Source organism: Folsomia candida, unplaced genomic scaffold, assembly GCF_002217175.1.
Source record: "Folsomia candida strain VU population unplaced genomic scaffold, ASM221717v1 Fcan01_Sc001, whole genome shotgun sequence".
In the NCBI taxonomy this organism is placed as follows: Eukaryota; Metazoa; Arthropoda; class Collembola; order Entomobryomorpha; family Isotomidae; genus Folsomia; species Folsomia candida.
Window position 1 is genome coordinate 18,642,239 of NW_019091193.1, and position 21,210 is coordinate 18,663,448.

At 36.2% G+C, this 21,210-nt stretch overlaps 5 protein-coding genes and 1 long non-coding RNA gene across 8 annotated transcripts; 3 read left to right on the forward strand and 3 right to left on the reverse strand.

The window, feature by feature from the left end:
* Nucleotides 1–125: 125 nt before the first annotated feature.
* On the forward strand, nucleotides 126–6,141 carry LOC110843600 (integrin alpha-PS3). 2 transcript variants are annotated; one of them, XM_035855891.1, is made up of 19 exons: nucleotides 283–795; nucleotides 863–1,017; nucleotides 1,114–1,162; nucleotides 1,239–1,459; nucleotides 1,699–1,863; nucleotides 1,954–2,492; nucleotides 2,572–2,692; nucleotides 2,794–2,973; nucleotides 3,089–3,289; nucleotides 3,363–3,529; nucleotides 3,635–3,788; nucleotides 3,864–4,312; nucleotides 4,448–4,651; nucleotides 4,747–4,821; nucleotides 4,920–5,033; nucleotides 5,117–5,441; nucleotides 5,510–5,715; nucleotides 5,850–5,903; nucleotides 5,977–6,141. In XM_035855891.1, the coding sequence occupies exons 1-19, from the start codon at nucleotides 593–595 to the stop codon at nucleotides 6,037–6,039; spliced, it is 3,645 nt and encodes a 1,214-aa protein (XP_035711784.1). In that variant the 5' UTR covers nucleotides 283–592; the 3' UTR covers nucleotides 6,040–6,141. The 2 variants fall into 2 exon arrangements, with proteins under 2 accessions (XP_035711788.1, XP_035711784.1); XM_035855895.1 differs by lacking the exons at nucleotides 5,510–5,715; nucleotides 5,850–5,903; nucleotides 5,977–6,141 and having other exon boundaries at nucleotides 126–795; nucleotides 4,733–4,821; nucleotides 5,117–5,258.
* On the reverse strand, nucleotides 6,041–9,030 carry LOC110842412 (medium-chain specific acyl-CoA dehydrogenase, mitochondrial). The gene is made up of 16 exons (XM_022088152.2): nucleotides 8,872–9,030; nucleotides 8,593–8,692; nucleotides 8,384–8,505; nucleotides 8,253–8,298; nucleotides 8,093–8,169; nucleotides 7,984–8,007; nucleotides 7,815–7,895; nucleotides 7,631–7,748; nucleotides 7,287–7,408; nucleotides 7,094–7,190; nucleotides 6,989–7,032; nucleotides 6,887–6,920; nucleotides 6,755–6,822; nucleotides 6,516–6,686; nucleotides 6,388–6,450; nucleotides 6,041–6,249 (listed from the first exon to the last, which is right to left on the reverse strand). Exons 1-16 carry the CDS (start codon nucleotides 8,890–8,892, stop codon nucleotides 6,163–6,165), a joined length of 1,275 nt encoding a protein of 424 aa, XP_021943844.1. The 5' UTR covers nucleotides 8,893–9,030; the 3' UTR covers nucleotides 6,041–6,162.
* A 333-nt stretch (nucleotides 9,031–9,363) lies between these two features.
* Nucleotides 9,364–11,068, reverse strand: LOC110842415 (coatomer subunit epsilon). The gene is made up of 8 exons (XM_022088156.2): nucleotides 11,048–11,068; nucleotides 10,842–10,964; nucleotides 10,575–10,741; nucleotides 10,288–10,440; nucleotides 10,062–10,197; nucleotides 9,883–9,985; nucleotides 9,688–9,809; nucleotides 9,364–9,619 (listed from the first exon to the last, which is right to left on the reverse strand). The coding sequence occupies exons 2-8, from the start codon at nucleotides 10,935–10,937 to the stop codon at nucleotides 9,500–9,502; spliced, it is 897 nt and encodes a 298-aa protein (XP_021943848.1). The 5' UTR covers nucleotides 10,938–10,964; nucleotides 11,048–11,068; the 3' UTR covers nucleotides 9,364–9,499.
* Nucleotides 11,052–12,711, forward strand: LOC110842414 (syntaxin-18). Its single transcript, XM_022088154.2, has 3 exons — nucleotides 11,052–11,211; nucleotides 11,356–11,440; nucleotides 11,539–12,711. Exon 3 carries the CDS (start codon nucleotides 11,557–11,559, stop codon nucleotides 12,649–12,651), a length of 1,095 nt encoding a protein of 364 aa, XP_021943846.1. The 5' UTR covers nucleotides 11,052–11,211; nucleotides 11,356–11,440; nucleotides 11,539–11,556; the 3' UTR covers nucleotides 12,652–12,711.
* A 472-nt stretch (nucleotides 12,712–13,183) lies between these two features.
* Nucleotides 13,184–15,097, forward strand: LOC118433795. The gene is made up of 3 exons (XR_004833582.1): nucleotides 13,184–13,806; nucleotides 13,964–14,861; nucleotides 14,961–15,097. It is a non-coding gene; the product is annotated as an uncharacterized LOC118433795 (long non-coding RNA).
* Nucleotides 14,915–16,701, reverse strand: LOC110855546 (DNA replication complex GINS protein PSF1). Of its 2 annotated transcripts, none has more exons than XM_022103956.2 (5): nucleotides 16,485–16,701; nucleotides 16,304–16,404; nucleotides 16,090–16,212; nucleotides 15,758–15,974; nucleotides 14,915–15,659 (listed from the first exon to the last, which is right to left on the reverse strand). In XM_022103956.2, the coding sequence occupies exons 1-5, from the start codon at nucleotides 16,566–16,568 to the stop codon at nucleotides 15,516–15,518; spliced, it is 669 nt and encodes a 222-aa protein (XP_021959648.1). In that variant the 5' UTR covers nucleotides 16,569–16,701; the 3' UTR covers nucleotides 14,915–15,515. The 2 variants fall into 2 exon arrangements, with proteins under 2 accessions (XP_021959648.1, XP_021959654.1); XM_022103962.2 differs by having other exon boundaries at nucleotides 16,472–16,672.
* Nucleotides 16,702–21,210: the final 4,509 nt, after the last annotated feature.

The following is a 21,210-nucleotide window of genomic DNA, read 5'->3' on the forward strand; positions in this document are numbered from 1 at the left end:
TAAATAAGTTGTTTTATTTCAAGTAGAAACAGCGAAATCATTTACATATCATATATATGTACCACATATGCACTTACCAGTCAACATTCAACATATAAATACATCAATTTTATAAAGTTGCATCCGGCATTTTATATTAAAGCTATAAAATTCAAATCTCAGAAAATTATTAAAAAGGGAAGGCTGTGCATATGCATACGTACATATATCCAAAATTTAGATTTGGCATAAGCGACTACATAGTTTTCATGAAAATTAATTAATCTTATTATTATGCATATGTACATAAGAATTATACTCTTAAATACTCGTATGCACGAGGGTTGGTATTTGGTAATTGGTGTGGTTGACTTGGCTGCTTTTGCTTATTATCTTTCTTTCCGCAACCACATACATATATCTTCATCTTGAGCTAAGGGAAAATTTTCTATAACGGGTACGAATTCTTAATAGTAATGTGTATAAACGTTGATAATATGGACGAATGACGCATATTTCCGGATTATTTACCACATAATTTATTCAAACCTATACATTAAGCGCACATACAAATTATCGTCTTTGAATGACATGAGTTTAAAACTTTTCCAAAATGTTAACCATTCCAGTAGTTTCGTTGATCAGTTTATTCGGTTTCAGCAGAATTCTATCCCAAGAAACCGAAAACTATATTTTCGACATAAGGTATCCTTTAATATTTTCTTACAGCAAAACTGAAGAATTTACTTACTTTGGTGCTACTGTGGCTTTTGCCCCCGGACCTTCGGAGTATGACAAAGATAGGCCTTCTGCATGGTAACTGCCAAACTTTACTGACATCAGTCTGATATTTAGCCAATTGCATAAACACGGTAATCTTTAGGATATTTATCGGAGCACCTACAAAAAACTCTCCTTCAAGTGGAAATAATCAACCAGAAGGTGTAGTGTGGAGGTGTAGCATTGGGCGAGGCTATGAAGATTCCACAGCCAGAAGCGAAATTTGCAAAATGGTTAACATTGATCCAGCCGTCAAATGTAGATTTATAGTTTTATTGACAGTTTTATTATACTTAATATTTTGAATCACCAAATCCTTAAAACTACGATATTTGTCCACAAATTTACATGTAGCACGCCGTGATGGAAATGGAGCCCCATTTCTGGAGGAGCACGACTTCATGTGATGCATTTTTATACATACAACTTATTTTATAATATTCTATTAAATATATTTTTCCCGATTATTCTTCATGCAGGTGGACGGGAGGCAGTTTGGAAATTAGGGAAGGGAGGCTCGTCACCTGCGGTCATCGTCACACTCGTGGGGGCAAAAGTTACATGAATGGGCTTTGCTATTTCTTCAATGAGACGAGTTCCTTGAAAAGCGAGTCTTATATAGAGCAAGACGGACCTCAACCAACGCGGCACTCCCACAGGCTGCTTCCTTTCTTCATTCCAGAGCCGCCAAGGACTAATGGTAAACAACAATAATAATAAATGAACCTTAATTCAGCGTTCTTCACTTCTTGCTAAATGCTAATACTTGGGTATTCGGTACTGTACTACCCCAAAATTGCAGCATGACATTGCGTCTTGGCAAATGTCAAATTTTGAATTCATATGTAACTGAATTTCTGATATGTGTCGAACGCACTATTCGCTGCTGTTTTTTTTATATATATTTATGTATTAATAGACTTGTATGCTCAATTTTAGACAAAGAGCAAAATTTTAATTTCACGACTCCCAAAGAAGATTTGGAGAGTGGTCCGGAATGGGGAATGGGCCAAGTCGGCACATCGCTCCACATCGTTCCGAAGATAAGTGCAAATGACGTCCAAGAGGTTTTATTGGGGGCTCCAGGAGCTAGAATGTGGTCAGGTGAGTAGTTTAATTTAATTGTTGCATGGCATTATATATTTAAGGATATTCTTAAGTCCTATAACACAATAATTTTCGTATATGTAACAGGAGCAGTGGTTCGCTACAGAGATAACTCCTCGAATGAAACAGGACCGAATTTCCGACTAAATCGAGACTTGAAAAGTGCAATTTTTTCAGAGTTTGTAACTGGTCACAGGGGGCTTAAAACTCAAAAGGATGGTCATTGGTTCGAATATTTTGGGTATGGATTATCATCCGGTAAATACTTTGACGAAGAAAAGGTTTACTACGCTGGAGGCGCTCCTAGAGGAAAAAACCTACTTGGTGACGTCGTGATCTTTGACTTTACATATAATAGCAGTACTGAACATGTGGATGAAGAAATCTACAAACGGCAAATTAACCCCATTTTAACCATTTCACCAACAATGGATACATTTGGATCATATTTTGGATCAGTTTTATTCAGTTTGGATGTGGATGGAGATGGCAGGGACGAACTCATGATTAGTGCCCCACATTTCGGTTTTGCACGAACTCGATCCAAGCGTGGCGTGACTCCACAAGAATGGTCAGGAGATCATGGATGCGTTTTCGTCTACTTTTTCAACGCAAACAAGTCCATTGTAAACTAATGCTTTGAATCTGGATGCCATTTATTAACACCTCCAAATAATAATGCACCGTATTTCACATTCACGACAGAATGGAGAGCCTCATGTTATTCAATCCAATACACAAGCTCCTGGGGCTCGATTTGGTTCTTCAATTTCATATACAAATACTTGGACCAGTTCCGTCAGAAATATTTTAAAGGCTCGTACTTGTAAGTATGCATAAGCAATTGAGATATGATGGCTTCCACAAGTTACTCTCACACAAATTAACCACGTCTCAATTGGGAAATAAATGCATTTGTAACAACAGATCTCATAATCGGAGCCCCATATGAAAGCAGTGGTCGAGGGGCAATTTATATCTTCACCTTTGTGTCCCCTAATTTTAAACTTGTCCAGAAAGTATTAGCTTCGGAACTTTCGCACGAACTCTTTGGGTTTGGCTCCTCGATCTCCTTGCCTTGGGATGTGGACTTGAACGAGACTCCTGGTCAATTCAGATTTAAATACATTTATGCAAATATGCACAGTCAACCTTGTTACATTTTTATTCCACTCCACATACTACGAACGATCGTAATTACATAATCCGTGTACCTAAACAGATATTGCAGTTGGGGCTTATCCAAGCAGCCAAGTTGTAGTCATTAGAACCCGTCCTACAGTTTTCATAGAGGGGGAGGTGCTGTTTGAAGATAAGTCCCGTGGCTCAATGAAGGACGGAAAAATATCTAAAACTTCCAAAACCTTTGTTATAAACTCTTGCATCAAAGTTGTGGAAGTTGTTGGGAAACCAAAGGACATTGGTGAGACGCAACAACATTAAATAATGGGCAAGAAAACTGTAATGGATATTGATTAATATTATTAAACTTTTAGACCTGTTTGTGACTCTCACGTTTGACCAACGATTGAGTATAAATAAGACCGTCCCAAGATTACACAAACAGCACGACAAAACATATCTTTATCGGGAAAACATTGACCAAATTTCAAAGGACGACACAATATGTTTTAGGAATTTGGAGGTGGTTATCAATCCCAGTGTAAGTTTATTTTTATACATTTTGCCATATTAAATTAGAGAATGATGAGAATATTGGGTATTGAAAATACTTATTTGGGAATAAAAGGTTCTTTTTAAATTCTAGACAGACATTGACATCTCCAAGTCGTACGAAGTAGTCCAATCCATTTGGTATAATTTCACAATGTTACCGAGCCGATCAGATAAAATGGAAAACATATCAATTTTACAATACAAAATTTCAAGTTTGGGAACAGTAACAAAATCGGGAACAGCAGGTATTTCGTTCCTTATTTATTGGAAACTATATCACAAAAGAATTCTGTTACAACCAGAAATTAATGTCTTAACAGAATTGGCAGATTTCCAACCAAATTTACCATACCCCATCCAGCGAATTTCTCAAACATTTTTTGCCGACATTGCACCGAATGACTGTCAAAAAACAATATGTAAACCTGATCTACGTTTTAAAGCAGAATGGTTTGATGTTGTAAAAAATCTGACGTTAGATTCGCACTCTAATCAATCGAACCCAATAATTTTGGGTTCAATATCCAAAGTAGTGTTCAAACTTGTGATATCCAACTTTAATGAAACTGCAATCAGACCCAGCTACTCTATAGAGTGGCCACGAAATATTGGAGTTGTCGTTGATGATGAGCAAATGGCGAACAAAGAAAAAGATGCATCTGACAATTTATTTGTGTTCTTGCAAACGGACAGTTGCAAAGAAAACAATCTGGCCTCGAAAATAGTTTACAACTGCATTTTTCCCAACGATATCACGCAAGCTGCGCCAGTGAGTACCGCATGGTTTGGTTCCTTATGCATAAATATAATACATTTATTGCTTAAATTGGCATCCTTTATCTTAACCTAATTATAAAATTTAATTTAATTTAATTTAATTTAATTTAATTTAATAAATTTTAAGGTGACTCTAATGATTCCGCTGAGTTTCAAGAATGCTTATGCAACTCAATTGTCAAACAACTTCAACTTCACTATTGATTTTTCTATGCGACCGAAAGATGCGGATAAGAGAACTCCTCCTTTAAGTTCTTGGCTGCTACTGAAAGCAAATTCTAAAATAGAGTTGATTGGGTCAAAGATGAAAGTCACGGGACTGGTTTCTAAAGTAAGACCTTTATGCATATGTGAAAATTTAGTAATTATCAAACTGGCGACTGATACTGAATAGAAACCTTAAAAATTTGAGTATTTGCACTGTAGCCTGGACGAAATCAAACCGAAGATGGAGAAATTTCCGGAAAAACAAAACTTGTTGAATGGAAACAAACTTATTGGGTGAGACTTATTGAGCACACAATATATTGTACTATTTTATACATTATGAGCCTGTATAAATTTATAAGTTACTGCTGTTGGTAATTTTGTTTGGATAGGTTCACGTTAAAGGAATTAGCGGTGTCAAAGTTTATGTCCAACTTGCATTTCCTTATTCCAGAAAAAATTCTGATGCTTCAACGAGTGTTATAATTCGGACTAAAATTGCCAGTGTATGCGTCTAACCAATATGGTTTTAACAAATTGTAAAGATATATGAATATGAGGTACTAATTCCCCTGACATTATTCTGTAGAACAACACGTTTTGTAAATCGGATCAGGAAAATGACCAGCAAATTGAGTTTGCACATGTTGACCACCTGCTCCCATCATCGGAAGCAGGTGGATCTGTAAATGGGGATGACATTAAGCCTTCTGGCATACAAGAAGGAAAAATGAAAATTTTGGGATTTCCGAAAACTTTTAAAGCATTAAATGATGATGCCTTGATGATAAAGTGCAACAAAAATCATCCAGATATTGCATTTGATTGCTTTCTAATAAATTGCGACATTATTGTACTTGGAGAGAGTTCAGTTGAACTGGGATTTGAGCTGACCATGATGAAGAATGACCCTGGTACTAGCAACAAAGTTAATCTATATTTTGTGTACATGGGCTCTTGGACGACTCGATTATTTTTATAGATTTTATGCTCAGCGAGGAACAGATGCAAGATCTTCTGGTCGTGTCGTATGGATATGCCAGGACCGTTTTTGAAGCTGAATTTGTGAATGACACCGCTCAAACCCTTTTCAAGCATGCAATTTCTCCCGTTGGTGCCTGGGTCTATGTAGTTTCAATCATTGTCGGCTTCTTGATATTGCTCTGCATTGGATTCTTACTACATAAGGTGAGACTTTTAATTCGCGTAGATCTTGTGACTGATCTTTGACCAGTCATAATATATACACACACACATACTACATACATATATATGCATACTGTCGTATAAAATGATCCAATAAATTGCATTTTGTGGCTTAGGTTGGGTTTTTCAAGAGGCAAGAGAAGGAAAAGTTGGAGCTATTGAAATCTGAGGTATCGCAATAAATGCAAGGATTGCATATATTTACTTATTATTGACACACTCATGTCTTCTAAATTCTCACAGGCACGAAAAAGTGTAATGATTCCAAATTTTAAAACGGACGAAGTATGTTTGGAACAGCAATAAAATTATAAAAACTTCAATTTATATCATCAATCTCAGGATACGGAATGATTATACTTTTATATTATTGATTACTTGTGAATAAAAATATGTGGCTTTTTAACATTTGAAATTGTGTATTTTGGATTACATGTTTTGCTTGAAACGTCCAACCAATTCACGAGCGATCACAAGTTTCTGAATTTGAGTGGTTCCTTCATATATTTGGAAGATCTAGTATTTTCAGAATAATAATTAATTAGTTCACTTTCTAGTTTTATGAGTGCTATAATTTTTGTACATTGTGTGCTTGACAAATTAGATGGTTTAAAATTCAATTATATATTTTCCATTTAAGAATAAACAACCAACCTTGGCATCACGCATCAATTTCTCAACAGGGTATTCCGTATTGAAACCATTTCCACCAAATATCTAAATAAAACCCAAAGCAATTGTTGAACATTCCTTACATGTTAGAAGTACTTCTGTGATAATACCTGAACAGCATCTGCCGCTGCCTTGTTAGCAGTTTCCCCAGCGATCGCTTTCGCGATAGATGCGAAATAGGTATTTCGTCTGCCTTGGTCAATTTCCCAAGCTGAGCGATACATCATCAATCGCGAAACTTCAATGTTAATTGCCATATCTGCGAGCAGATGTGCTACTGCCTGTAGGTTATGAAATATAGCGATTGATATAATAAAAAAACATGATGTTTCCATTCAAATTTAGGTACCTGATGGTTTATAATTTCAGTTCCAAACGTTTTCCGTTCCAGTGCGTATTTTGTAGCCTCATCCAGTGCTGTATTTGACAATAACTTTAAATATCTAAGATATGCATTGACAAAACAGATTTTATCTTTCACCTCTTTGTGCTAAACCCACAGCTCCGGCTGCAACCTAATTTTATAAAATCAAAGAAATAGAAACGTGCATATTATTACCTTGTAAAATATTTATGAACTCACTGGGGGCCTGGTTTTATCGAACGCCCCCATCGCGATTTTAAAACCTGATTATAATTAAATACATTAGTATGCATATTTATATAAATATTAATAAATATTAATTACCAGCTCCAGTCTCTCCTAGAACATTTTCTTGTGGCACTCGAACGTCTTCAAATGTGACTCCCCTAGTGTCTGAGCATCTTTGGCCCATATTTATTTCCTGAAAATTTAAAGGCACATAAACATATTTAGCACTATTCTATTATGTACGATCGATTTACAGCATTGTAAGTATTATTAACAATAAGAAACAAACCTTGCGTCCAACAGTAAGACCTGGAGTACCTGCTTCCACCAAAAAGCCAGTGAAGGCTCTGTTTGTGGGGACCTTGGGGTCTGAGTTAGTCCTGGCAAGGACAAAGTACCAACTCGCAACCCCTGCAATTAATTTTTTGCATTAAATGATGCCAAAATTTTAAATTCTTGGAAAATTTGCTGCATTCCATTCCCCTTCACTCGATATGAGTCGTAGATTCAGTTTCAGAATTAAACTTATTCCTCACTCTCCCTTAGTCTCAGAAAATAATTTTGTAGCTTTTGTGGGTATTGATGTAAGAAAGAAAGGCAAAAGAAATGAAATTAATTAAAAAATAATTGCACCAGCGCCGGTGATCCACATTTTTTGTCCATTAAGGATCCACTCGTCCCCTTTTTTCTCTGCTCTAGTTTTCAGCCCTGCAACGTCTGACCCCGCACCTGGCTCAGTTACACAGTATGACTGGAAAATTAACAATTAAATATTTACTGTGTATTCAGATTGTAGATCTGTTGATATTAATATTACAGCAACAATTGGTTCTTCACAAAGTCGCCCAACAAACTTTTTCTTCTGCGCCTCGTTTCCCCCCAGAAGAACAGGAGCAGCCTACGCACATAAATACACTATGTGAAATATTTCGTGATAACGAAATAAAATTCATACTCCGTCGATATACGTCGTGTTATTTACTCACGGCAAGTCCCGATCCTGTGATAGCCTAGAATCAAAAGCATATTGGTCTAAGTTTATGTACAAATATGATATAATAAATATGTGGGATATATATAATAATTAGGTAATACTGTCAATATTCCCGAACAGCCATACGAAAATTCTTCGGCAGCAATGCAACCTTCTACAGTTCCAAACCCTTGTCCTCCTGTGTGATAGTAACATAACTGGTTATATAAGTCAACCAATATAATTAGTCAACCAATTTGTGTAAAAACAATGATAAATTACCGTATTTCTCGGGTACAAAAGTAGTAGTGAGACCTAGTCCCCAAGCCTTCAATATAAAGTAAAATATTGGAGTATTGAGGAAATTATGCATCATACCTATAATGATCATATAAAGATAAAGATCGACTCACCTTCTTAAGAATTTCCCAGGGGAAGGCCATAGTCTTATCGAATTCACTCGCTTTCGGAATAATTTCATCCTTTGTAAACTTTCGAAGCAATTGCTGCAGTTCTCGTTGCGTTTCATTGAATGCTGCGTATACCGGAACGAGAAAATATTATGCAAACAAAATTACAAAATTTTCGCGTTTAAAATATATTGCGTGGCGTATATATTTACTGTAGTTAAGGCCAGGGTCTGATGCCGGTACGGCTTGGGCAGACGGCGTGCTCAAAACTGGGCCTTGGGTGGAAACGAGTCGTTGCGCTGATTTTAACAACTATAGCAAAAATCAAATTAAATGACAAAGTTATAGAAAATTATATGCACAATTGTGCATATAATTTCAAGCATATTTCCCATTGTTCTGCTATATAAATAAATGATAATCGTTTAGTGTCCCACAATAATCACAAAATGTTACTATTATTATTATAGTAAAAAAAACTGTGTGCTTACAACAGATTTCCCTTTCAACATTTTGAGAAACAAGTCAAACAATTTGGAAAAAAGTTCAGGCTTAAGATAAATAATTTTTGGACAGCACTGACAACAGCAGGTTTAATTTGACATCAACACCTCTGCATCATAGTATGTATATCATCATATGTAAATATGTAAGCAAATCATTCATTGTGTAAAAGGCAAAGTTGCTTTCCACAACAGCGAATAGTTGTGCAATGCTAGTTTCATGTAGCAAAGTCCATGTTATGAACTGGGTCCAAAGGTTCGTCATCGTCATTAATGGTCATCATGATATTGATGCTCGTTATCTCAATTTATATATTATTGTTTTCGGGGCAGGCACATAGTTCTTTGCATACAATACGTATGTACATAGGTATATATATATTGGTGAATAATGATGCAAAATGATAATAATGCATATTATCAGTATTTAATACTCTGCGAATACAATACCGATGTAAGATATATTTGCAATGACACAGGTTATACATGAGTTGAGTGGAACAAATCAATATTATTATTATATTCAAATTCAAAATTACATGCATTTCAATAAATCTTTACATTTTGGGAATACTTTACCCTGCACACAACATTTTTTGTTAGTGTTGTGTGCTACCTATGCTGCAGTAAATAATTTCGCAACTCTTTCAAATTCGTCTTCTTTTTTGAAATGATCTTGAACGAATGGATGATCAGGGTTAGCATCCTTCAGTTGGGATAAAAAACGGTTGGCAACCTGAGGAGGAATTGGCACAATTAATAAATTATGAGTATGTGCAAGACTAGAGTGACTTCTTAACATACTTCTGGAGGTTTCCCCACAAAATGAGAGTTCATGAAAAGATTTATTAAAGCATCAGCACTATTTGGATCTTTGTCGAGGGATTCCTGAAGGGATGATTCTGCCTCAGCATATTTTCCTTGGGCTGAATAAACATTTAAATATGACCAGTGCATATTTTATGACAATTTTTAAAAACTACTAGGTTCAATTGTTACCTATTTGGCAAGCAGCCAACATATTTAACAGAAGAGAGGTGCTTCCATATTTGTCAATCATTTCTTGTACAATGTAAAATGCTTCTTGATACTTATCTCCTCCCTGTAAATTAAAAGAAATTACATTAATATGTACCATTAGCCAATATAAATTATGGTAACTACAGTAAAGGCCCTACTGTTGCAAGAGACACCCACGCGGCTGCCAACTGTGTTAAAGTCGCATCTTCATCCTTTTCTTGCATATTTTTCAGTTCCTTCTTTGCCAAATCGAGCCGATCATAAGCCAACAATGTTTGAATTGTCAAAGCTGAGCTGTATAAATAGATTTTAAAATATTAGTATTATAGTAATATTAATAATAATCGTGCCACCTGTCTGCTAGTAAAGGTATTGATAACTCACCACTCCAGATGGTCTCCTTGATTCAGTGCCCTCAATGCCCCCTCATAATTACCCACATGATGATAAATCATTCCTGCGACAATGATGAGCGTGACATCTTCAGAAGTAAATCCAGATGCCACCAATTTATCCAGTTTTTCTACAACAGTATCCCTGTAATTTTGAAACAGATATTTATGTTTAGTAACGTAACTTATGTCTATGTATTTATTTACATTTCGTCATTAATCCACAAATGTTGTTGGATAATCTCATCACAACAATTATTGCGATGTTAAGCCACCTACCTTCTCGACAAGGGAGCAGATATGAACTCTGCAAAGAGTCGGATAGGTTGGATGGATTTGGGCGAGGAATTCGTCACTTCGTCGAGCACGACGGTAAACTTTCGGAAGGCAATGTACGCCCGATACATGAAGACGTCCCGAACTGCCCCCACATCCGGACCCAATCCCTGCATCCACATAAGCAATTTAATCATTTAATTATTCTACATATACATAATAGAAAGCATATTGTATTCTACAAGCATTAAAATATTAAAAATTATGTACCTTCAATTTTTGAGCTTCGTTAATGCACTGCTGATAGTTTCCAATAAAGTAGTAATTCTTGACGTCAATCAGGACATCCACATCAGATTGAGCCATCTTACCCTCGGAATGTTGCTCAATTTGCTATTTTATAACAAATTTGTTTAATTACAATTTACAACAAATTGTGGACTAAATTGACAGGTTTTTATTTTAGAACACGTCACCTTATTGAATCGAGTTCAAATCAGGTTCCCGCACCCAAAAGTGGGAATCTTGACTCTTGCCAATCCACATGCAAAAATAAAAATACGGACTATTTAATTTTGATAATAATATTAATTTTTATACTTTTAACTACCAAACGTATCAAATCAACGTCTCATCTTGGGTAAGTTGTTCAGTAAAAGGGGTATTGGAAATGCAAAAATTGTCATTAATTAATTAATTTTATTTTGATGTATTTTCTAATTTTCGAAAAATACTCATGAATTTGCACAATTTTAAATTAAAATTTTAAACTTTGACGATTTAGATTAACCCGGCTTGTGTTCAAGGAGTTTATTTGCGTCAAAAGAGAATCGAATCCCAGAAACGTTTATTATAAACGGGGCGAAAATGTATGAAGTCTATGATTGTTGCATATTATTTATTGGTTATGTATCATTAAATGTGATATATCTAGGTAAATATATTTTATAAAATTGTTTGCATATAGAGTGACCAGTTAAGCGAGATGGACATTACTGCGATATTTAAGTCATGTTTGGAAACACTTCGGCAGACCAATAAGGAATTGTCATGTATCAGCCCACTGGACAAAAGCAATTCTTCCAATTCCAGTTCTAGAACCGTAAAGCCAAAAATATTCCCTGGGAAGAAATCCGAAAACTTTTCCAAAGCTCGGGAACTTTCAGCGACCATCACCAGTTTACGAGACTACCTTTACGACAATCGAAATGCGTATTTGAATATTGCAGCTTCCCAGGCACACAGTAGTAACTCTTCTTCAGTATTCACTGTTCCTCCAGGAAGTGGGAAGAAACCTAGAACTCCTACCATGAGTGATATGGATCGAGACCTGTTGGACAATGACGTTCAAAAAATTATCCATAACTGTCAAAAGAAGATTTTAGAGTATGAAAGTTTAATAGAAATGACAGACACCATCAAGAACAATGTGCATGTTCGAACACACTTGGAAAGCATTTCAGAGTCGTTAACCGCCTACTTGAAGCAAGTAACTACAGTATTTTCAGAAATGAGGGCTGTTAGAGTAAAAAGAACAGTAGACTACCAAAACATGTCCAGGTTAAGTTCTTTGGGTAGTGCAAATAAGGGAACAGATTCATTTATTAATAGATCATCTCACAAAGAGAGCGAACTACACGTAAGTAATCATCGCTCAAAGAAGCAAAATTCTCTTGGATCACAGACTGTTGAAGAAATTGACGGGGTCAAGTCCCCCACAATACCAGACTACTTTCTTGACGACGGTGATATACCTCCAGAAGAGCTTCAACTCCTCGAAGAGGAAAATGCTGCCTTATTAAATGAACTGAATAGTCTAGCCCAGGAAGTGGATCAGATTCAAAGTAACGTGGTTCAAATCGCACAACTTCAAGAGATATTTACTGAAAAGGTGCTGCAGCAGGAGAAAGAAATTGATACTATTGGCAGTGTGGTTGTAGGAGCAACCGAAAATATAAAAGGTGGAAATGAACAGATTAGGCAAGCTATTCAGAAAAATGCAGATTTTAGAGTTTGGGTGCTATTCTTTATTCTGGTCATGTCATTTTCTTTGTTATTTTTGGATTGGTATAACGAGTAATTTTTCTGACTTTTGTATTTTGCAGCAATAAATACATGAATATATTTTCCTCATTTCTAAGCAATGTCCTCCGTGTGCTTATACTATACATTGAATATATATATATATAGTTCCGGTTTGGATTTCCGGGTCATGTCCTAAAAATTAAAGCTTAATAGAATTATGAATTCAAATTCTTCGAAGCCAATTTACCGATTGGACTGATTGGCAACTTGTATGGGTCATTTGTACTCTCCACAATACGCTGCGTATGAAAACTGACGATGACGACCACGTTGGACGCAATACTGACAACCAAGAAGCAAAGCACTTTATTATCTAAAATTTCCAGACCTTGCGTACAGTGTAGAAATCATATTACACAAATTCAGTTTCTTATTGGTATTGCATACGTGCATATATTGAAATATGCGAAATGTGGCAAATTTTTGCCGGCTTTTTACGTGGTTAGCCACAAAACTACCTTTTCTTTCCATAAAAGTCATGCTTAAACCTATCCTTTTGATTTTGTGGGTTGGCCAGTGGTTTTTAAACCATAAGTGACGACTTTTCAGATTTGTCAGAAATTTTTTATGAGACAAGAGTTACTACCAATATACAATGCGTATTACTTTTTCATTAGAAGAGCTGCTCTAAGAAAAGTTGATAATTTCCCAAACACAAAATTGATGACATTTTAAGGCGAAACTTGTTAATTGGACTAATGAGATTTTCCTAGAGACGAAACTATGACATGAGCTCAAATCGAATTGACGGAACTGTACATGATTGATAGAGTATAAAAACTATTGCAATTTCAACATTGATGGCAATCATAGTACCAACGGTATAGTAGTGCCATACAGTGACAGACAATTTATTTTATGTATCTCAATACAGCATTACTTACAACTTGTATAGTTATCAGCATGCAAACAGTAGCAATGTTCCAAACATCTCATTACATAAGAAATCGAACCAACCTCTCCGTCACTTGCAATACAAATAAGCTGGTGAAACACTGGAATGTGATAATAATAGTGCTAGTACTCCTAATTAACTTTTCTAACGATGGCGTAAATGCAAACCCCATCGCAATATTGTCCAGCAATTCTGACATAAACTCTGTAAATCCCTACAGCTCAGTCAGTCTTTATAGTGATACAAACTTTAAAGGTAATTTACGTAAAAAAAAAGATAAAAATGCACGTGGTTAGCAGTGATAATAATATCTCGTGTCCGCGTCTACATACCTTTCTAAAATACTTTTGCAATTTGAAATGCGTCTTCGCACAGAAAAAAAATCATGAGGGTACCATGTTTTATTTGGCAGGGTTCAAAACTGTTCTTAGGCAATCCCAAGCGTGTACCAATCTTATTGGTGCCATGAATGATGACGTTTCTTCTGTGGATGTGGAAGGGGGATGTGTGGTCCTCTGTGAACATTCCATGTGTCGAGGACGATGTCAAGAAATCCATTACTATACTTCGGATCTTTCAAGACTTGGTTTGAACGACATTGTGTCCTCACTTAAATCTTGTGAATCTTGAGAAATGCCAGTAAATAAACTGAATCGTTTTGAAATTTTATCTAAGGAAGTGTTGCATATTTTGATGCATGTGATCAGCTTATTATGTATCAGCATCCCATCTCAACTTTTTCGGAACTCCATGAGTTATTGCTACCAATTATCTATTACCCGGCCGGTGGTCTGTAATCGAGTTGGGATATGGCACAGACTAATTCATAATTGACCCGTTCCGACTGCTAATGAATTTTTAAGCTAATACTAGGAAACCACAACTATCAACACCCATGGTACACACGCTACGATGTCGTTAAGTTATTGCCATCAATTGTCGGTCAGTGCTTATCGTGGTTTAATTTGGTCGGCCTTCTTTCATGTCCATCTTCCTTCCAGTATAAAAGAAGCATACTTTCCCTATTTATTGCATGACGTTCCTAATTTGTATGATTTTTTTGTATACTTTTTACAAAGGCTGTAGATCAGCATTGGTCTTGAAAAATCAACAGACCACTCACAAAGTTTGCGCCTTTCAGTAATTTATAGGAATCAGTAATTTGTCGGCCCTTCTCAAACTCAACAAGAAAAAAATGCAAAATAAAGTTATTTTAGTGCTATTACTTGTGATGGTAGGAGGAAGGTGCAGTAGGGCCGACCCTCTTCCTGAAGTTCATGTTGTATTCTACAGTGACAAAGATTTCAAAGGTCTGTTGTGACTTAATATTCAATTTCTATTTTCAATTAGAATCTAATACAAGGATTTGTTTAATTATTTATTTATTTCAATCCATTATGCATATGTAGGTCTAAGATCTACGTATATTCTCAGTGACCAATGCGCCAATCTCAACGGACAACAAAATGATCACTTCTCATCAGTAAACGTCGAAGGCCACTGTATCGAAGTATGTGAGCACGTTTATTGTCGAGGGCCATGCGTAAAAGTCAGGCATCCAGTGGCAGACTTTAACAATCTCGGAATCAATGACCTCGTGTCATCAGTTAAGACTTGCAGCAGGGAAACAAGAAAATAGAACATAATGCACATAATATATATATTTCAGTTTCAAGGAATCTAAGAAATTACAATCAAGAGTTCCTATGACCAGAAATCTGCTGAATTGTGATTTTAAAGATGCGAGTCATTATAATTTTTAAAGTTTAATTTTTTAAATAAAATTGTTGTATTCTAGCTTACTGAATGCATTAAATACGATTCTGACACTTTACGGCATTAAAAAACGTGAAATAATGAATCGGATTCATGATATGAAAATTATCTTGGACAGGTTAAAAATGTACGTTTGGTACATGAGCAGTTACATATATCTAAGATACATACCTATAGGCTAAACTTATCTACTCTGTTAGAATTTCTATTACACCTTGTCTAATTAAAGTTTCACATTGATATTTTGGTAAATGGTGGACACAATTTTTTCTTAAAACAATTATCTTTCCATCCTCGGGCTCAAATTCTCCGTACTCCTTGAGGACCTTGAACTGCAAAATTATAAAGTTTATTACCTGGTCAGAAATGTACACATCTTCTCACAGGTCATAAACTAATATGTAACTATATCGTAAAGCTTTTAGCTTACATAAACCATATGAGATTTAGGAGGTTCCATATGTTCGGTTAAATCCAAGCCGTCAAAATCTCCGTCTACTCCGATATCACGCATATAATTGGCCAAAATTTTGTTGTAATCCGTAAAGTACTGCAGTTCTTGTTCTGTCATATTATTTTGATCAGCTTCGGGTAAAACACTGCCCTTAATCCATCTCAAATCTCTAATTCTTTCCAATCGGGTTGACCTGAAATTTAAAATCCAGCAAGCTGGTCAAATTATGCGATTAAATGCGAATTAAATTGGGATACCTACATTACATCAAGAGAGAGAAAGGGATCTTTTATTGAAATGCTGCTTACATATAGGCGAGTAGACAGTCTTTATTCCTCTCAAGAGCAGTATGGCGCAAGTAGACACCGGCTGCCTCACCTTGCGCTCCGGTCGAGGTGCTAGAGTTCATCGTAACGTCCAGATTTTCAGTCCTAATCAGCAAGTAAACAATTTTTAAAAATCAGTGGTTATCTTCTTTTGCAGTTGATAAATCCTTCTATACTTTTTCACTACTCTACTCACACATCGTTCTGATTTACTTTCTGTCCGATTCGATTATAATCTTTCTGGTTTTGATCAAATAGCAACTGCATCTCGTCCAATACTTGACGGACCCCGTTCTCCTAATTTAACACAATCAAAAATAATAATAAACTCTACACAAAGTATATATTTAAAACACTAAAATACCCATGCAGCGTACATCATATGTTGGAACACCAGTAACACAACCAGTCATTTGACGTTCTACATCTTTTACCAGTTCAAACGACCTTTCTCCAAACATTGTTTACATTAACGTGGCGTTTAAATACTAGAAACACTACGGTCTCCTAACTAAACTAAATAAAACTGCATGAGTGCTTGGACTGTTGGAATGACAAAGGAAATTGCTCCGTTTTTGATGTCCGCATGCCCGCCAGTCCTTGGGCTAAATGAGGACGATGTTTTGAGACTCTCACTCGACATGGACGCAGCCTCTGTATATCCTTAAATTTATTTAAATACAAATTTAAATACAAATTAAATACAAATTAAATACAAATTTGACTGAAAATGTACCATTTAAAATGATGCATGTTTATTTTTTTGTCCACAAAATAAAACCAAAATGCAGTCCGATTTTAGATGATTAAGATGATGTAGGTTTTTTTTAACTTGCTAAAGAATTTTCTAGACTCTGGCAGACCTTACATTTCTATAAGTGTACAGACGGACGCTGTACTTTCCTTAAAATTATTGTACTATGTATGGTCACAGTTGTTACCCATTTCCGTCATTTCCGCAAGTGGTGATGGGGGAAGGTTTTTTTTTATTAATTACACGTATACGTGAAGTTAGCTTTTGCATGTAACCGGAAATTCAATGGCAGGATTTCCTTTCAACGACGACGAACCCCTTTTAACTAATATTGCATATTTATATGAATGAACGAACCTGTCCATTGATCCGTAATGCGTGGTCGATTATAAGTAATCATCGACTACAAATACTTAGTCTAACCATAAGAAGTGATAGTAGAGCGTAGTATTTGACCCGGTCAACATAAAATTAAAATGTAAGTTGCAGTTTGTACCTGCATTCAGTGGCTATCATTGTTGTTAACCTCATTTGCCTGACTTCACTAGGTCAAAAGCTAGAGGAGCTTTACCACACGCGCGCGACAATAAGTTTTCACTTTTTACGCGAGACAAAAAATTCACAATGTTAGATATAGGGTAGAAATTCAAGGACAACTACGATCTGGTTGCCCAACCCATTAAATTAACCCTAGGGACTGTGACTATTTATGACATAAAAGTTCCGGTTGTCCAAGGTCAAGGAGGAGTACAGTGATGTCCGAAGCTTTGAACGCCAGAATAGCATAAAATCTCTGTCTGACGCCGAAGACTTTGGCCATACAAATGACCTTTCAACTTTAGAAATGAGATGAGCACGGAAAAATGATCCTAAGATGGAGGCCTTTTATAGTAGAAAGCATCACGCGCTACAGATTTCCTAGACATAAGCTAAGGTCAATAAATCGACCTCCCTCTCCCAGCGGTACGGTAAAAAAAGCAAACAAAATTTTCCATTTACCGATGGGAATTTATTTAAGACGGAACCATATTTCCACAAAAAAAGAAGCAGAATTTATTCTGAATATTCTTAGGGTTAGTTGATTACGAAAAGGAGGTCGAATGTTATCTTATCGGGCTGCATTCATTGTTTTGGCGGGAATCGGCGGAATTGGGCAAAAACCGCCCAATTTCCTCGATTATGGAGAGGAGATAGTTTTAAAAAATATTTGATTGACGTCATAATGAAGATGGAACACACCCTCGACCAGTCCATATTGGGTGGAAAGCCACCGACCTTTGTGAAGGGCCCCACAGCAAAAATGCAGCGAAATTCGTGAAAACCTGGCTGACGAAATCTATTTCTGACTTCATTTCCGATTTAAGTTTGTCCTTGGTATTTTCGAACCGAAATTGATTTCACCACCAAATCATGATTAAAATTGAGGAAAAGGTCTGTTCTGAGCCCCATCGAAGTGTCAGGGTCACAAAAAAATTTCTGACCCGGGAATGATACACTTTTTCAATAAATTTCGTGCGTGTTTTTGATAGAGGCTTCTCCTCTGGTAACCAATTTTTCATGGTCATAGGAGGAATATATTTTCAAGTCTGATACATGTTTTCTACGTGAAATTTAACTGGCTTTTCAATGGAATAAAAAGAAATTTGAAATTCCTTAAAACTAACCTAATATAGTCATCTACTCTACTATCACTTTTTAAGTTTAGACTAGGTATAATAATTGATTATTTTTAGATCACAATTACATGATTCACAAGATGCACACAAAATCATGGCTTTTGTGAGGATATTTGTTGTCATTAGATAACGGAATGGCCCGTCCTTTATTGGCTCCCTATCTGTCACATATAATCTAGGGGGTCAACGCGTATTCGCATTATTATCTCGATCGCAAGAATCTCTGTTTCTGTAAAGCAATCCTATCGCGTGATGTCATTCACATAATAATGTCCCTCTAGTCGAATTCGCATCGGGAGTATCGTAGGCATGAAGAAGGAAGCCACATAAATCCACAACTGACATGACCACCGGCTGTGACCCCTTCATCTGGGGGACCATAATCTCCTCCGAGACAAAGCATATCCCTAATAATCCACTTACAGATTTGGACAGTTCAAGAAAGTAACGTCATGTTTTATCTTATTAAAAAAACACGGTTTTGAGTTCTCCAAACCATTAAATTCAATCAATTAAATTCAAAGCAGTTATTCCAGTCTTTTTAATGCTGTTTTGAAGAAATTGAACGTGTAGCCAACTGAAGCAGGATATTGTCCAAATTAAATAAACTTCATCCATCTCACAAAATCATTTTCACCCATGCCCTCCCTATTCTCCTGTTTCATTACTATATTTTTGTCATTCGTATCCACTTTGTTTTAGTGGGAATTTCATGGTGGGGTTCTACTGCCTCCAGTGGTCTTAATGCAATTGTGGCTTCACGTCGTGGAAACGACCGACAAGGTCTGGTCTCCTGATTGTGAGAGAGGGGGTGGATTTCCCATTTCCTTCCCCCTGCATTATCGCGTTATGACTCATTAGCTTATTGTTTAGGATTAGTCTTGTTTAGTCATTGGCAGATACACTTTTCCTTGACTAAGCTTTCTTCCAACTTGGCTCTTCTTACGCATTGGTGTAACATACGCTTAGGTCGCTTCTTTCAGAAGGGTGGGTTGTTAAAGGATGAGCCTGAGCCAGTGAACGAATTTTCATTAAAATAAAGTAATCGCATAAATTTTAAGCGTGAAAAATGAAAAAGAAAGGAAATACTTGTAATTAGATGACTTGTATAGGGAAAGAGAGGTTCAAATTATCGATATTCTCCGAAGAAATCAATGTATTTATATTCCGAGAATGGTTACAAGGCGAATTGATACAGGTGGGTTTAACTGAACTATAAAGCGTCGTCCTCTTTATTCCTTCACATTTATCCAACCCATCAAACGAGCACCAAACTCGCAGCTTGCGACCCTTGCCCTTGCATTGTCATTCAATCAAACTTTCACCTCACTTCCTAAATAGTCTCATAAATAATACTGAAATATGGGCTGGGTCGTAAGTGTGAGGTCGTAAGCTTTAAGCAACACTTTCAACGCCGACAATGTCACGAACAGGAATAACGAAATACATAACAACGACGGGTATATGAATCATATGCATGCATGCATTTTAATTCAGCCTTTGTACAATATTTATTCCAGTAATTTTCCAGCAATTCAATCAAGTTACAATTTCGGCTTCAAAATAACACTAAAGAAATTTCTATAATTGCAAATTAATTAACAATTTGAGCAAGCATACATATTAATGCATATTCATTGGACAAATGGAAATTATTATAAACCCACCCCAGGCTATATTTGATAGCCAGATTGATGCTTTTTTCAGAATGAGCTATGCCTATGAAGCCAATTTCCATTTTACGTGTGAATTAGTTTCTGCTCGGAAACGCTAAAATCTCATTTTCCTCCCCTTTGAATTGTTATAAATTGAACCTTGTGATGTGAAAGTAAAATAAAATGCTGGGTGACATGACATATCCACCCCAAAGCCATATGACATCCGTGTTCTTTGTCATGGAACAGGTGTGTTCAACCCCCACCGTGAATCATCGCAGGTTTTTTTTATAGATGCAAGTTTGAATTGAATATGTGGTCTAAAAAGTTCTATTTTTTCCTGTCGAATTTGACCGAGATACTTTGTGGTCAAGATTCAGGAAAACTTGTGCCGACGACTAACTCAGGTTAAGATAAGTGCATTCTCAATAGTTCTATTTTGATTAGCTTCATATCCGACGTATTCGGAATCGGGTGAAGGCATGGAATTGATACACATACGATATTATTTATTATATATATTTACTGTATCGCAGGTACCGCTGGTGCTCATCTCCTATTGTTCAATTGCGTTGTTGACGAAGGCATAAAGAGAAAGTGCTGTATATTCCGATCGACTTTATCTTCCTCCAGCATTATGTTTCTCAAAGTTTCGCAGGTGCACTTAGCTTCCCCTCTCCAATTTTTGATATCAACACTCGACTCGACACTGACAGTATAATGAAAGGTTACACATGTGACGAACTATATGCATATGTATACGTTCTCTCGTTGCATCGTATAATGATGTACCCGTATATATGTATAACTTCATGTATTGAATTGAGTGGTTTTGTCTGATTTTAAGTAAATTTGTAAACACACTTCTTTCCCCCGTCACATTTCCCCTTGTCGCATTTACTTTTTGTGATTTCTTGACATTTCTCCTTTACCAAACGATACCGTCGTTCCTAGTCCTCAGTAATACCAAATAACTATCAAAAAGTAGACATCCCTGGTGTAAGCGTCTACATTTCAT

What these genes read in the sequence shown, in the direction of transcription:
- LOC110843600 (XM_035855891.1), top strand. Translation starts at nt 593, where the DNA reads ATGTTAACCATTCCAGTAGTTTCGTTGATCAGTTTATTCGGTTTCAGC. An exon ending in TTGGATTCTTACTACATAAG is followed by an intron (nt 5,716 to 5,849) that starts GTGAGACTTTTA and finishes TTTGTGGCTTAG; the next exon opens with GTTGGGTTTTTCAAGAGGCA. An exon ending in TGGAGCTATTGAAATCTGAG is followed by an intron (nt 5,904 to 5,976) that starts GTATCGCAATAA and finishes AAATTCTCACAG; the next exon opens with GCACGAAAAAGTGTAATGAT.
- LOC110842412 (XM_022088152.2), bottom strand. Translation starts at nt 8,892, where the DNA reads ATGTTGAAAGGGAAATCTGTT. An exon ending in GTCTTACTGTTGGACGCAAG is followed by an intron (nt 7,191 to 7,286) that starts GTTTGTTTCTTA and finishes TTAAATTTTCAG; the next exon opens with GAAATAAATATGGGCCAAAG. An exon ending in TCGATAAAACCAGGCCCCCA is followed by an intron (nt 6,921 to 6,988) that starts GTGAGTTCATAA and finishes TTATAAAATTAG; the next exon opens with GTTGCAGCCGGAGCTGTGGG.
- LOC110842415 (XM_022088156.2), bottom strand. Translation starts at nt 10,937, where the DNA reads ATGGCTCAATCTGATGTGGATGTCCTGATTGACGTCAAGAATTACTAC. An exon ending in ACGAAGCTCAAAAATTGAAG is followed by an intron (nt 10,742 to 10,841) that starts GTACATAATTTT and finishes ATGTGGATGCAG; the next exon opens with GGATTGGGTCCGGATGTGGG. An exon ending in TCTGCTCCCTTGTCGAGAAG is followed by an intron (nt 10,441 to 10,574) that starts GTAGGTGGCTTA and finishes TCAAAATTACAG; the next exon opens with GGATACTGTTGTAGAAAAAC.
- LOC110842414 (XM_022088154.2), top strand. Translation starts at nt 11,557, where the DNA reads ATGGACATTACTGCGATATTTAAGTCATGTTTGGAAACACTTCGGCAG.
- LOC110855546 (XM_022103956.2), bottom strand. Translation starts at nt 16,568, where the DNA reads ATGTTTGGAGAAAGGTCGTTTGAACTGGTAAAAGATGTAGAACGTCAA. An exon ending in CTGGTGTTCCAACATATGAT is followed by an intron (nt 16,405 to 16,484) that starts GTACGCTGCATG and finishes GTGTTAAATTAG; the next exon opens with GAGAACGGGGTCCGTCAAGT. An exon ending in AAAGTAAATCAGAACGATGT is followed by an intron (nt 16,213 to 16,303) that starts GTGAGTAGAGTA and finishes CTTGCTGATTAG; the next exon opens with GACTGAAAATCTGGACGTTA.